At 46.1% G+C, this 13,582-nt stretch overlaps 2 protein-coding genes across 3 annotated transcripts in view; both read right to left on the bottom strand.

Moving 5' to 3' along the window:
* The window catches only part of LOC122187573 (lethal(3)malignant brain tumor-like protein 3), a 43,621-nt gene extending 43,294 nt beyond the window's left edge, over nucleotides 1-327 (bottom strand). The window contains exon 1 of one of the 2 annotated variants that reach the window (XM_042885188.1): nucleotides 239-327. The gene's annotated coding sequence lies outside the window, so the exon portion shown is untranslated. The remainder of the gene's footprint in view (nucleotides 1-238) is intronic. The other variant, XM_042885186.1, reaches the window with a different exon arrangement.
* Nucleotides 328-3,089: 2,762 nt separating this feature from the next.
* The window catches only part of SRSF4 (serine and arginine rich splicing factor 4), a 10,979-nt gene continuing 486 nt past the window's right edge, over nucleotides 3,090-13,582 (bottom strand). Inside the window, exons 2-6 of the mRNA XM_042885198.1 lie at nucleotides 8,555-8,697; nucleotides 7,572-7,684; nucleotides 5,627-5,841; nucleotides 4,670-4,753; nucleotides 3,090-4,502 (exon numbers count right to left, since the gene is read on the bottom strand). Of these exons, the coding sequence (XP_042741132.1) occupies nucleotides 3,737-4,502; nucleotides 4,670-4,753; nucleotides 5,627-5,841; nucleotides 7,572-7,684; nucleotides 8,555-8,697 (1,321 nt within the window). The 3' untranslated portion in view covers nucleotides 3,090-3,736. The remainder of the gene's footprint in view (nucleotides 4,503-4,669; nucleotides 4,754-5,626; nucleotides 5,842-7,571; nucleotides 7,685-8,554; nucleotides 8,698-13,582) is intronic.

Below are 13,582 nucleotides of genomic sequence, written 5' to 3'. Positions count from 1 at the left end.
GGAGTTCCAGACCCCGCAAAGGAGGCACCCGCGCCCAGCAGCGGGCGTCGAGCGGCCGAGGGCCGAGCGCTGCGCTGCGCTCCGCCGGGGCCGCGGCGCCCTGACGGCGGGAGGCGCCATGTTCCCACCCCTCCCCGCCGCCCCGCGCCGCCCGCCCCGCGCCCCCCGGCCCTCAGCGCCGCCGCCGCCGCCCGGCCCTTGCCACAAGATGGCGGCCCCCGGCCCCGCCGCCACTCACCGCCGCGCGGCCCAGCCCGGCCTCCCCGCGCTTTTCTTTTCTCCTCAACTCGGGCAACGTTTAGCGAACCGGCGGCGGGCGCCGCGCATGCGTCGCTGCTCCGGCAGCGGCCCCGAGCCCCACGGCTCCGCTGGGGGCAAGGCGGGGCCGGGCGGCGGCAGGGCGGGCGGGGACGGGGCGGCTCCGGACGTCCGAAACGGGGATCTTGGGCCGGCCCGCGTGAGCGGCGCCTTCGCTGCTCTACCTGTGGTGGAGTTCGCTTCGCACCGCTCTGTTAAAATCGTGCTTCTTCTCATCGGGGAACGTCGTGTTTTTTGTTTTTTTTTCCCCATATGTGAATTTTGAGCAGGGAAGCGCTGCTCAGCGATAGAAGCAGACCGCACTGAAGGCTCTGCTTTTAACCAGGTCCTCGTGCTGCTCCACGAGTTGCTGTGGGATTCCTTACCATGAAAGATGGCATTTTAAAGGATCAGCGCGCGAGTTCAATCAGCTGCTCTTAGGGGAAAGCAAAAGCGTTCAATACCCGAGGGATGCCCAAGGAAGCGGAGCGGGGCAGTGCCTTCACCACGCAGCTGTCGGTTAAAGCTGATGAATCTCTTGAGGAAATCAGCCCCTGCTGAGCCCCGCTGCGCTTCTGCTTCTGTTCCTTGCACCACATCGCTCCCGTGCTGCCCAGCTCTCCACCGTTTTCTTAATCGAAACCTGCTTTTTACCTCTTGATAACTTGCCCGCAGCAATCGATCACCCGCTTTGGAAACGGCAGGAACAAAAGGAGGGAACAGGCAACAACGAATTGCATCCAAAAACTGCACTAATTAATGAATTACATCTAAAAACGGCACTAATACCTCACTGCAAGTACAGACATTTCCGTGCAGAGTAGTTGCTAGCTCCTTACTTCTGCATGGCCCAAACTACTCACCTATGTAACCTCAAATTAATTTTTGACCTGTGTGGTTTATAGAACCTCCTCTACTGGGCACAGCGTGCATCTTAGTTAAAAGTTTGCCTGTGTGCTTCCTTCCACCCTCGAAACACCCATCCTCAGGGATCCGGGGAAGAAAGTACTGAGCACCCTTACTAAAAACACGCACTTCACTAGCAGCAGCATTGGCTGTCAGACAGCAAAAGCAAGAGTAAAATGCTCGCCTACACTTAACAGGCTGTGGATTTTGTTAGGAAGGATTTAAGCTAATTATCCCTATTATCATCACAGAACGGCTTGGGTTAAAAGGGACCCCAAGGACCATCATCACCTTGCCAGCACCTTGCCTGTTTCTTTTATAAGCAGCAGAAGGAATTGCAAACACTCATCGCCTAAGATGTTCAAGCAGTAACCACAAAACTGAACATCTCAAACTTCAAAGGAAATTAAATATCACTTCCACCGAGCTTTCTCATGCTCCTGCAGTAATATGACATTTGATACAGCCTGAGCCACTCACCGAGCCATGAGCCCTCACTTACGTGCTACAGAAATATTGTCTTGAAAGCCACTCTTGTGATCTATCACCCTTTCATCTTTTTAATGCGGCAGTGCAAGTTTCAAATGATCCAATTATACAAAAATCACTTGTTCCTATGAAGTTAACATCTAGTTGCAAGAATTGCCATTAGAAATATGGTTAGCAGTTTGAGATTAGCTACAGGAAAGTTCTTAATAAAGCTGTAACTAACCTTCCCTACCAGACTAAGGGAGGATTAATAAGATTTGCTTTGCCTGGCATTTTCTGACGGCACTGCTGGCTCCAAAAGGTAGGAATGTCAGTTCTTAATTCAAAGCCAATGTAGGAGCTTGTAGAAAGTTCAGTTTTAATAATTTGCTAATGGTACAACTGTAAAACTGGAGTGCTATTCAGGACCAGTTAGAGAACTCGTGCTAGAAGCTGCTCTCCTTCCTTCCCAAATTCAGAGGGGTGCTGAGGACATTCAAGTAGATCAGCTCACCCCTCAGTCCTCTCTAGTCCTCTAGAGCTCCTCAAAAACACATGCCACACATTTCTCTTCTGTGTTTCCTCCAAAGCAGAGGTGTTTTGCTAGGAAGAAAAGCTCCTGGAGCTTTAGCCTCAACTCCCAATTGCTCTGTGTGTAACTGGAGAAGATGGATTGACTGCTGTAATGTTCTCGTGACACCTGGTTCAGACTAACACCTTTCCATTATAAAGTTATGCTTCATGACTGAAATCTCAAACTCACAATCAGAGATTATGAAATCATAGCAGTAAACAGCTGGATAAGCTTTGTGTCCTCCTGCTGAGTGTGCCAGACTAGCAAAACAACTGTAAAAGCACCGTGCCTCTCCCTTCATTTCTCAAGGGCACTGTAAGAAAGGCCAACTGTGCAGCAGAGGAAACAACTGAACTGATGATCTACAAAATAAAGCAAAAAGCAGAAGAAGCACGTTTTCCATGTGAACCATACTTACCTTTGGTGTTGGCTGTATAGAGAGCAAAATGTTTTGTTACAAAACAATGATTTCTGTTGACTTAAGTCTAGCAAGTTAAGTGGCTGAAAAAACACCTTCTTCGTATTATGGAAGCTGAAGCACACTACATTTCATTTATACACACAATGGAAAACAGTCTTGTCATCTTCATTATTTTTTCTGGTTCATTTTCTTGTATTCTTCTGATTGCAATGTTACAGCTCTAAACAACACTGTAAGTGCTTCTGGAGAAACAAGTTAAAATAACTTGATTATATTCAAGTAATTATATTATATGACTACATATAGAGTGACTTTCCAAACCAAGACCCCATTCTAAGAGCAACTGTTCTGCAAATTCAAGTTGACGCCGATTGATCTAAAACAGCAACAATCACAACACAACTTCAGGTAATCACCATCAAGTGTCATCAAGCAAAAATAGTCTTTATTCAAATCTCATGGAAACAGGGATCACTGTACTTTGCAAGACGGGGAAAAATAAATAAAAAATTAATATAAAACAAGGATATTGTCACAATACCAGAATATGGAACTCTATTTTCCCACAGATTACTGCAAGTACCTTTTTATCCCCTTTTGACTGTGCTATTCACAACTCTGTAAGTCCGAAAAAATATGAAACAGAAGTAGTATGAAACTTAAGACTTAGCACTTCCACTAAATGGCATACAGCAAAGGGCATCAATTCAAGGGCAAAGATTGTTGAAGCCATCATACCTACCTATCAGTCATCACTGCGATCTCATAAACCCACTATGGTGCAGTGCTCACTCTCTGCAAAGCTCCTCCTGGAAAACAGGGCCGTTTCAGTGATCTGGGAAGAACTGTATTCTAAGAGAACCTTCCTGTAGAAGAGTGAAAGAGCTGAACAGCCCTGCACCAGAGAGCATTACAGGGAGCGAGTACTGCCACTAACAACGACAGACAAACCATCAGGGCAGTTAAAAATATACAGCATTGACATGTTTTCTACTTCAATCACTTGTGCTACAACTACCAAACACGTACAAAAGACTTCTCTGACTGTTCCGAGTATGGTTGCAGCAAGGTTAGGATCTGGAGCGAGACCTTGACCGCGATCGGGAGCGTGACCTGGAGGCAGACCTAGACTTGGACCGGGACCTCGGTTTTGAAACAGATTTTGACCTGGAACGGGAATCTGATTTGACATTTGGTTTTGACTTGGAAATAGATCTAGACCTAGAGCGAGACACCACACGGGCAGCTGCATCCTCACCCTCACCTTTTGTCTCCTTTTTGTCAGACTCTGATTTTTGATGTTCCTTTTCTCTGGAGACTGACCTGGACTGCTCACGGCTGTCCTTCCTCTTTTTCTTGCTGCTCGGTTTGCTATCTCGCTTGCTGCGCCTCTTGCTTTTCTCACTCTTGCTGCAGCTCCTGCTTCTACTTCTGCTGTCATCCCTGCTTCTCTTCCTATTTTTCCTTTTCTCCTTACTGTGGCTCCTGCTCCTACTCTCATTCCTGCTCTTGCTCCTACTTCTAGCTTTGCTAATGCTCTTTTCCCTATCTTTGCTTCTACTCCTCAAGCTCTCCCTTGTCTCTCCCCTGTCCTTGCTTCCACTCCTGCTCCTGCTCTTGCTCTTTTCCTTGCTGCGGCTCCTGCTCTTTTCTTTCTCATCACTGTTATGGAGAGTGCCCTCAGATTTATCTTTACTTTTGTTCCGCGATTTCTCTGCACTCCTGCTGCGGCTCCTACTTTTATCCTCTTTACTTGGAGTCCTGCTTTTCTCTTTTTGGCCTCTGCTACGGCTCTTGCTTCGACTACGGCTCTTGCTTCTGGAACGGGACACAGACCTGGAAGGGCAAAGCCAACAGACAACTTCACTTTAGTGCAGCCTGGATTTGACCAGTGCTTAAATACTGTGCATAAGTCAAGAAAAACACTTTTCCCCCACTTAAATGAGAAGCGTCATCCCAAATTTAAGCGACTAGCCCCCATTTCTTTCACCACAAAGACGTACCTGGATCTTGATCTACTCTTGGAGCGACTGCTGCTGGCACTGCGGCTCCGGCTCTTATGAGAATGCCTGCTTCGAGAGCGAGACCTAGAACAAAATCCATCAGCTCAACATTAGCGTGTGCCCACGGAGGGCTTCTGGTCTCCTGCAGGTAAAAGCCCACAGCATTAAAGCACCTGTCAAGAACTCCTGAGCTTTTGAGAAACCTTGGAACCCTTATGCAGGAGGCACAACACACCAGTGCTTACTGAGGTAAAGGCTGCAATAGGGCCACTTCATTTTGCAGCTTATTATTATGAATCAGTTATAGAGCTGCTATCTGCCAACCTGCACACACCACTGAGGAGTGGTGAAGACATGAGAGAACAGCAGGAATCACGACTGACTGAGAGAGGAAAATCCACATGAAATCAAGCTTTAAATTCATGAGTTGTTCCACAAACAGCAGAAGTTCGCCTGAATTTTATTACAAAGTTCTACCCCAAAATGGAACGTGGCAGTGTGTGCTGAAGCATTTCTCTTGATCATACAAAGTAGGAAGTACATCTCTACAAACAAGGACTGGTTGGGGGCTTCCAAATTGAGGAAGAACTGTTAGCCCTGGTGCCTAGAGCAGAACACAGTGTTCAGAACTGAAGTGTTAGGAGTACCTTCTGCTTCATTCTCTATGCACAGCTCCACCTGCCACACAGCATTCCTCTGCAAGAAAACAAGGACTACAGACTTAATGGAGTTGGGAAGAGGAGTAGCATACTGCCATGTATTTAGATAACCGATACACACATCCACTGAAGAAAACACTTCTGATACGAGTTCCCTTGGTGACTTCCTGGTACCTGGTAAGTTCTCAAAAACTTGGTTTATTGAGAAGTCAGAACACTTGCAAGGTGTTTTAGAACCCGCTGCATGTTCATATAATTGCAGTTAGATTAAGCCTCACGATGCCACCAGGAGACATACCTTGAATGGCTTCGGCTTCTGGAGTAAGAGCGGCGCCGTCTTGATCCAGGTCTGTCTTCCACTAATCTAATCTTTCTGCCATTTACTTCTGTCCCGTCCAGCTTTTCAAGGGCTCTTTTCATGTCAGAATAGGATTTGAACTCAATCACACCTTCATTTTTCCTTCCTTTGTGTGCATCTGCATATGTCACTTCCCCTGCCTGACGCATATAATCCTAGAGGAAGAGGACAGAATAACCATTGCCTCAAATCCAGAGTCAGGCTTCCAGGCTCTGCTCATCTCTCAGCGATGCTTGCACAGCCTCTTCTAGTCACACTGATGTCAGCAAGGGTTTTAAACAAAGAGCATTTGCAGTACTAAAGCCAAAAGTTCCTGAGCAAGCCAAGTAACACACTACAATTTCACAGAGTTTGTGCGATTAGAAAACTAAGGCAGCACTGATAATTTGAGCCAAATAATTTAAGATCTCTCATCTAGAGTCTAATGTCAGTAGGGCTGGGCTACGATAAAGTACAGAAATGTGTCGAGAAATAGATGCTTGCTCTCTAAATCCTGTTTTCAAAGTAACTTGGGGAAAGGAACACCCTTAAAGGTTAAATATGAGAAGGCCTCACACAGGCAAGAAGGCTTTAAAGCAAGCAGACTTCCCTTTGTCCTCCACCTAGGCAGCACATCTCATTCTGCTGGAAGAAACCCCCACACAAAAAAAGAGCTGAATTCAGTTTCCCACTTCATGCTACCTGGCTTCTCTGTTTCACTTACTAAGCAGGTGAGCCCTGCTCAGAGCAAGCTGCCACAAGGCCATCTCAGCCACTAGCTACTTCAGCTGCAATGGGAACAGCACACAGAAATTTGGTTCAGTCTGTTTTTGGCCCAGCTACTCCCATCTTAATTACACTGAAATGAAAGCTGTTCGGAGAAGCAGTGCATCCAGTAGAGAATTAATCATGCCATGCTCTACTTACAATTTTTAATACCAGAAGCAAAGACAAGCTACTGATGGTGTGAAGCATTAACAAAAGACATTTGAAGAATCTCAGTACGTACCTGAACTAGTGTTACACATTCAATTACAGACCAGTCTGTACTACGTCAAAGTTTGTTTAGAACAAATTTTACACATCCTTAAAAGAGAACCATAAAGAAAGCGTTCCTGTAAGAACAAGTGTTTTCAACCATTGCTGCTAAGTTCAATTAGGAAACACTGCCTTTCTGCACCTACTGTTGGAATGCTGCTCCCTGTCCTGCCCCTCTAGTCCACTATGCAGATAATCACAAGTCAGCACCACCTCCAGGGGACTCAGATGTAGTGCTGTCTACACAGCGTTACCCAACATTTCCACTGCTGAGAATCACTTTCCATTCCTTCAGACTTTGAGAGAACATTCACTTTTTGGCAGAGATGGTTGCTCATTCGGGCAGCATCCTCTCCCTGAAACAGCCTTTAAAACAGTTTTTTTTCCACGCTGTGGAAATTTTTAAGAGGGATTGTGCAAGAATGATGCTATCTTTTCCAAACAGCTCTTAGAAGCTGATGGTTAAAATCCAAACAGACAAGGGCAAATTCCTTTGTCTCTGGCGACTCCTACCACAGGCCTGCCTGAAGTGTTTCCACAATAACAGCTTAACAATAATCATCTCTAAGTGACGGTTTGTTAGGGCAAATGTTTTCCTCCCACCATCCGAGGACACCAAGCCTGCAACTGCAGCTCCCCATGTTGCATGCCACACTACTGGCTTCGTATACACAAAGACACATCAAGACTGACTCAATATCGCTTCAAGAAAATGAACTTGTATGCATATGAGCACACAGATTTACTGACATGTTGGAGCTAAAAAAAAAAAAGACAGGCGTATGAGTTTTCTTGGATGAAACAGAAGCTAACTTTTTTACCCTTTGTGCTCTTTAATAGAGAAAGGGTAAAGAAAGGGGCCCCATACCTTAAGATCTTGCCAACTGCAGCGGCTTGACAAATTTTCCACAATCAATCTGTATTCTGTACGGGTAGGAGGACCGTACTTATCTCTTCCGCTTCTTCTATAACCATATCCACCTTTAGGAGGTGACAAGCAGACAGCAGTACTTCAACCAGGGAAATGGAGCACTCACTCTACACCCCCCCGACAAAAACGTTCTGCCCCATCTGTTTCCAAATGCATTCAAAATTCACACCCCCACAAGTTTAAAAAGAAAGAAATAAACCCCCCTTGTACAAAACACGAAGAGCCAAAGTGTTAAAAATGATTACAAGCACATCATTAAAGCTACGCACGGAATTATAATTAAGTTAAAAGTAACATGCAATTAAGTTTACTCTTTAAAACAGATTGAAAGAAGAAACCAAATTAAACCAGTTTACTAATGTTACTTACATTGCTTACAAGTTTTCTGAGTATTTGATATGAATAAAGATTTTCAGGCACCTATTTGAGATTAATCTCATCTGTCTCTAACCCTTGGGATCCTCACCACCCAGGTCTAATGGGAAAAGGTTGCAGTTGTCACATGGCTTCCTTTTTTGGTCAGCCAAGGGCCACAAGTTCAAAGAGCCACTCATGGAAAGGTAACCCAAGGTCAGCAAATGGAACAGGCAGTCATCTTAGCCTCAAAGGACTCTTAATTAAAACATTGAGGTCTTTGTTAAAGCTATGTTAAACATCACATTGCAAATCAACCATTAAAATAGTTAAACAAAACGATAATAAAATAATAGTACAAGAAAGCATGTTTATTAATTTATCCATTAAAAGAGTTTAATACAACAAATATTCAGATCGACAGTTACATTTACAGTTACAAAACACTATTCACAGCTTCATATCATTTTCTTTTAAAATTACTTAAAAAAATAAAATAAAATAAAAACAAGCAAAAATATTTTATTTAAAGTAAGTCACTGATACAAATGCATTGTAGTGCTTACTGCGTCCAGAACCATAACTGCTGTCACGACGTGGGCCTCTGGCATGCTCAACGATCACTCTTTCCCCACAAAGATCTTTACCATTTAGCTCATAAACAGCATCATCTGCATCTCGCAGGTCATCGAACTCCACAAAGCCGTACCTGGAAACACGGGGGGAGAAAATAAAGACAAGAGAATCACTCAAAACTGAGCCTGAGGTCTTCGTACTGGCAACAGCTGCCTCTGCAGAAGCATCTGAGGGAACCTCCGTGTGTGAATGTCAGTACCTCACGTGGAAATGCTCGTCTACCTCTGCAAATACATGGGGTCTGTGCACTGTGCTTGAAAGGCCAAACAAAAAAAGATGATGTGAAGTCAGGAAAAGGGATTTGCTTTTGCTCCTCAATAGACTCATTTTCCTCTAGACTGTGAGCAGTAACAGCCCAGAAAGCACTTAATGACAGCCCAAAACTTCAGAGAGCATGGGGAGACCAAACCTTAAAGAAATGCAGCAGCAGCCACCAGAAATGAGTTCCTGGGGTGAACAGGGGGCACCCGCAGCCAAGACAGTGCAATGACAGCACTGGGCACAGGCCCAAGGAATCACAGAATCGAGGCTGGAAAACATCTCCCAGACCATCTGTCCAACCATCCACCTACCACCCATTCTGGCACTGCACCACGTCCTTAAGTCCACATCTACACAGCTCTTCAGCACCTCCATGGACAGCCACTCCAGCACTGCCCTGCAGCCTGCAGGCACCCAATCCCCTCAGTCAGGATCCCACAGGATGGTTTATAAAACCATTTCCTACAGCTGCTTCTCAGGGCACGCTGTGATTTGCTTAAGGCTGCAGAGCAAATTCAGGGGAGCGCTGCAGTAAAACTCAGGCCTGCCAGCTCCTAAACACACGTTTAAAGAAAATAACAATGTGTAAAATGCCCATCACCATGCATTTGTGGCTTTTTTATTGTTGTCCACCCACCAAAACACCTTCAAGAAGGTCCCACAGAGAGGACTACGACCAGCCAAACCTCAGCTGAAAGCGTTGAACTTCCTTCTCCTCACTTGCTCCAAAAGGAACCACTACATATCTACCCTATCTGTTCATCCTATTCACCAAGGAGTGTAATAACACAAAAGCAGCCCTAGAATAAGATGGGCCAGCAACAACAAAACCACACTCCATACCACTCATAAACGAAAGTAATGCTGATCCACCTGTTAAATACGTGTAATATTGCACTGTATGATGCAAACCCATGAATCAAACCCCTTTGGAAGCATAGTTTTACACCACAGAAAGCCACGAGTGCTGACACAGCTTTAACTACAGCAATCTGAGCCTGCTGTTACTTGACAGCAGGGCAAGTAAATCTTCTTTTAAATGTCTACTATTACTACTTCATACGTGGCATAAAACTACTTACTAAAAACGTCAACGCAATTTACTCCAGATAATGTGAAGCTACACCATTTTCTGCTCTAGGATAAGAGGAAAAAAAAGAAAGGAAACTCTCTTGAAAGAGAATTTAACAGCTTACAGTCCATTCCAATTCATGTGATGCCTTTGAGTCCTCCTGCTCAGATGAAGCTACAGTCAGGAAAGGGAATATCAGGGTTCGCAAGGAAAAGCATCTTCAGACTGCTTGAAACATAATAGTCATTTAAATAAGTTACTGAAGCTAAAATCTCAGAAAACACTCAAATTTCAGTATTTAGAACTTCAACTACTTAAGCATCCCTTAAGATTTGGTAAATAATCATTCTTTGAAATTGCTTCAATAATGATAAGCATTGCCACCAATGGTCTGCTAGCAAAACTGAACAACTGACAGCAACAGAAAAAAGTCTCATCTTATTCACCTCCATTAATATCAAGGCAGAGAAAGGCCTGAATCCTTTGGAACGATAGGAGCAGTTCAGTGGAATCGTCCCTCCTGACATCCAGCTGTGCTGGCTCTCACCATTTCATGACTGCAACCTAATTTTTTAACACTGGCTGCTCCCACCGAAGTCAAACACTTCGCAGGGAAATCAAATCACTTCTCTTTAGGCAACAAACACAGGTTTTGAACTCAGCGAGATGAAAGAATTGAAGCTTGAAGCTTTTGGCTTTGATCTCTGCTCCTCAGCGCGTTGCAGAAGTTACGTCCCTCCTCAAGCAGGGATTTCTCCAAGGCGAAGCCATGAACACCAGAAAGCTGCTCAGGGTGACGCAGGGCAGGGAAGCACACAGACAGAACTGTTTGTTAAAGCTAGCGAGATTGCAAATTGCTCTCACCACCAGCAAAAGCTTCCAGCTTTCAAGTTATTACTGCTAGTTTTTCTCATGCTTTCAGTAGATAAAAAAGCAGGCTGAAAAGTCCAATTTTCTGGTCATTTAATACACACACTACTGCCGTGCACAGCTCCAGATGTCCATGTAGGAAAACATGTGAGAACTATGAGCACACAACCAGAAACTTCAAACAGAAATGGAAGGACCTACAAGGAATGGATATTTATTCTCTGGTCCTTCCCTCAGGTAAACACTGTTCAAAGACTTTGAACTGCAAGCTTAAGTTACAACTAGCAGCACCCAAGACCCAGCAAAGCCTTCAGGACTCTGCTGCGTCACATTCCAGTCGCATCTTATTGCTGAAGCAATTCAGCTTAGCTGCTAAAATACTGACAGGCTGATCTCCTGCAGGCTGAGCACTGCCAACAGCCCACCAGCTTCCAGAAGAAACTGAAAGACTCTACAGAGTGAAACAGTGCGCAGTCATTTTTAATCATTTGCTAAGCACTACTAAAAATAAGCTGACAAGAAAGGATCATTGGGCAAACAAAGCTCCGGAGTGCTCCAGCAAACGTCGAGCACGAGGCGAACCCAAGCAGAACAGCATCAAATCTGATAGCTGGAGTCAATAGCTGTCCAACTGGAATTTAAATACAAGCCACCAGGAGCCTGCACAGACAGCTTCAGGATAATGCCCTATAAATGCCCATCCTAGAAACATACATGGAGCTCTATCTAACCCACAGCAGAAGCAACCTACCACAGAATCAGCAGACAGCAAGGCAGATGACCGCTCAGTTACACGTAGTTCCCTGTATCCCTCCAGTTATCTGCAACTTTTGAACTCTGTCTCCCCCAAGTGAACTTTGGTGTCACGTTCAGACTATTCACACTGTAGGTGTGGGCTGTGTCTTCCCTTTCACTCTGCAGTCTGTTGTAACTGGCACTCAGGATGCCCTGAGAGATGCTTTCAGCTTTGGCCACCTGAACTCAACACAGCTGCCCACAGAGCACTTAACAATGCTAAGCTGGCATGGAAGGGCCAATCCTTGCAAGACATTTCTCAATAAAGCAAGAGGACCAGCCCATTACCGCATCAGACATGCAATTTGGTAGATCCATATCCATTAATGAAAGATGTTTTTCTCTGCTGACATCTGCCTATGAAGTACAAATATTTCTTTCAGAGCTTTCATACAACAACATAAAAACAAGATACCCCTTGAGCTCCAACAACGTGCAACCAAATACCTGAGCACATTTCAACATTACCTGGCTAAAACATCAATATGTGCACACACCTTTGTTTTAATAATTGCTTTTATTTGTCTTATGAACTTGTTAAATGTCCACCTCCCAGTAAAGCCAGTGTAACAGTTTAGTGAGCTTTCTGATGTTCTCTTTTACAAGAGATCCATTTACAAACAGAAGTGATAATCAGCCCTCTTGGCTAATAGCAACAAATTCCATATCCCACTCAGTCTTCCTAAACAAGACTTCAAGTTTTCTTACAAAGATGCCAGCGCTCATTAGGCGGGCAGCTTCAAGAAACAGGAAAAAGAAAGCAGCAATTTATTTCCTCTTTAGAATCGATACTTGAATGTCTCGTCCAAGTGCTGGTGGATCAGGATCCAACCCTCTACATGCAGCAAGGAGTCCTTATGTTACCACAGCTGCCCAGAGGCATCCCACCCTGAGTGCTGGGGAGGGGGCAGGCACTCAAATACACCTGCATGGGGAGCCACTGCCACCCTGCCAGGCTGGGTGCTGGGAAGGGGCTGCACCACAGCTCAGCCCAGCTGAGAGGCGATACAGAATCACAGAATGGCCAGGGTTGGAAGGGGCTTCAAGGATGATGAAGCTCCAACCCCGCTGCCACACACAGGGTCACCAACCTCCACATTCAATGTCAGCCCAGGCTGCCCAGGGCCCCATCCAACCTGGCCTTGAACACCTCCAGGGATGGACGGGGCATCACAGCCTCTCCGGGCAGCTGTTCCAGCACCTTACCACTCTCATAGCAAAGAACTTCCCCCTGACATCCAGCCTCAGTCTTCCCTTCTTCAACTTCAAACCATTTCCCCTTGTCCTGCTGTTATCCCCCCCTTTCCAAGAGTTGATTCCCCTCCTGTTTGTAGGCTCCCTTTAGGTACTGAAGGCTGCAATGAGGTCACCCTGCAGCCTTCTTTTCTCCAGGCTGAATAAGCCCAGCTCCCTCAGCCTGTCTTCGTAGGAGAGGTGCTGCAGCCCCCTGATCATCTTTGTGCCCCTCCTCCGGACCCTCTCCAACAGCTCCCTGTCTTTATTGTACTGGGGGCTCCAGACCTGGACACAGCACTGCAGATGGGGCCTCACAAGGGCAGAGCAGAGGAGGACAATCACCTCCCTGTCCCTGCTGGCCACCCCTCATCTGACGGAGCCCAGGATCCCATTTGCTTCCTGAGCTGCAGGAAACACTGCTGGCTCATGTTCAGCTTTCCATCCATCAGGACCCGCAGGTCCTTCTCCATAGGGCTGCTCTCGAGGACTCTTCCTCCCCTGCCATTACGGGACGCCCCCAGCTCACACAGGGCACTCTGCCCTCCCTCCCCTTTAACCTCAATGCTGAACACCTCCTCCCCACGCTCTCCCCAGCCGCCCTAAAACCCCACAGCCATACCTCTCCCGGCCCACCCCCTGCGCCTGCGCATCCCAACGGCACCGGCCGCCCTGCCTCCCCCCGTTTCCATGGAAACCCACGCCCCTCAACCCCCCCCCCCCCCCA

Source organism: Lagopus leucura, unplaced genomic scaffold (assembly GCF_019238085.1).
Source record: "Lagopus leucura isolate 7727_CA_CO unplaced genomic scaffold, USGS_WTPT01 Super-Scaffold_100048, whole genome shotgun sequence".
Taxonomy (NCBI): Eukaryota; Metazoa; Chordata; class Aves; order Galliformes; family Phasianidae; genus Lagopus; species Lagopus leucura.
The sequence above is the reverse complement of the archived record's forward strand: the minus strand, read 5'-3'. Positions and strand labels throughout refer to the sequence as shown.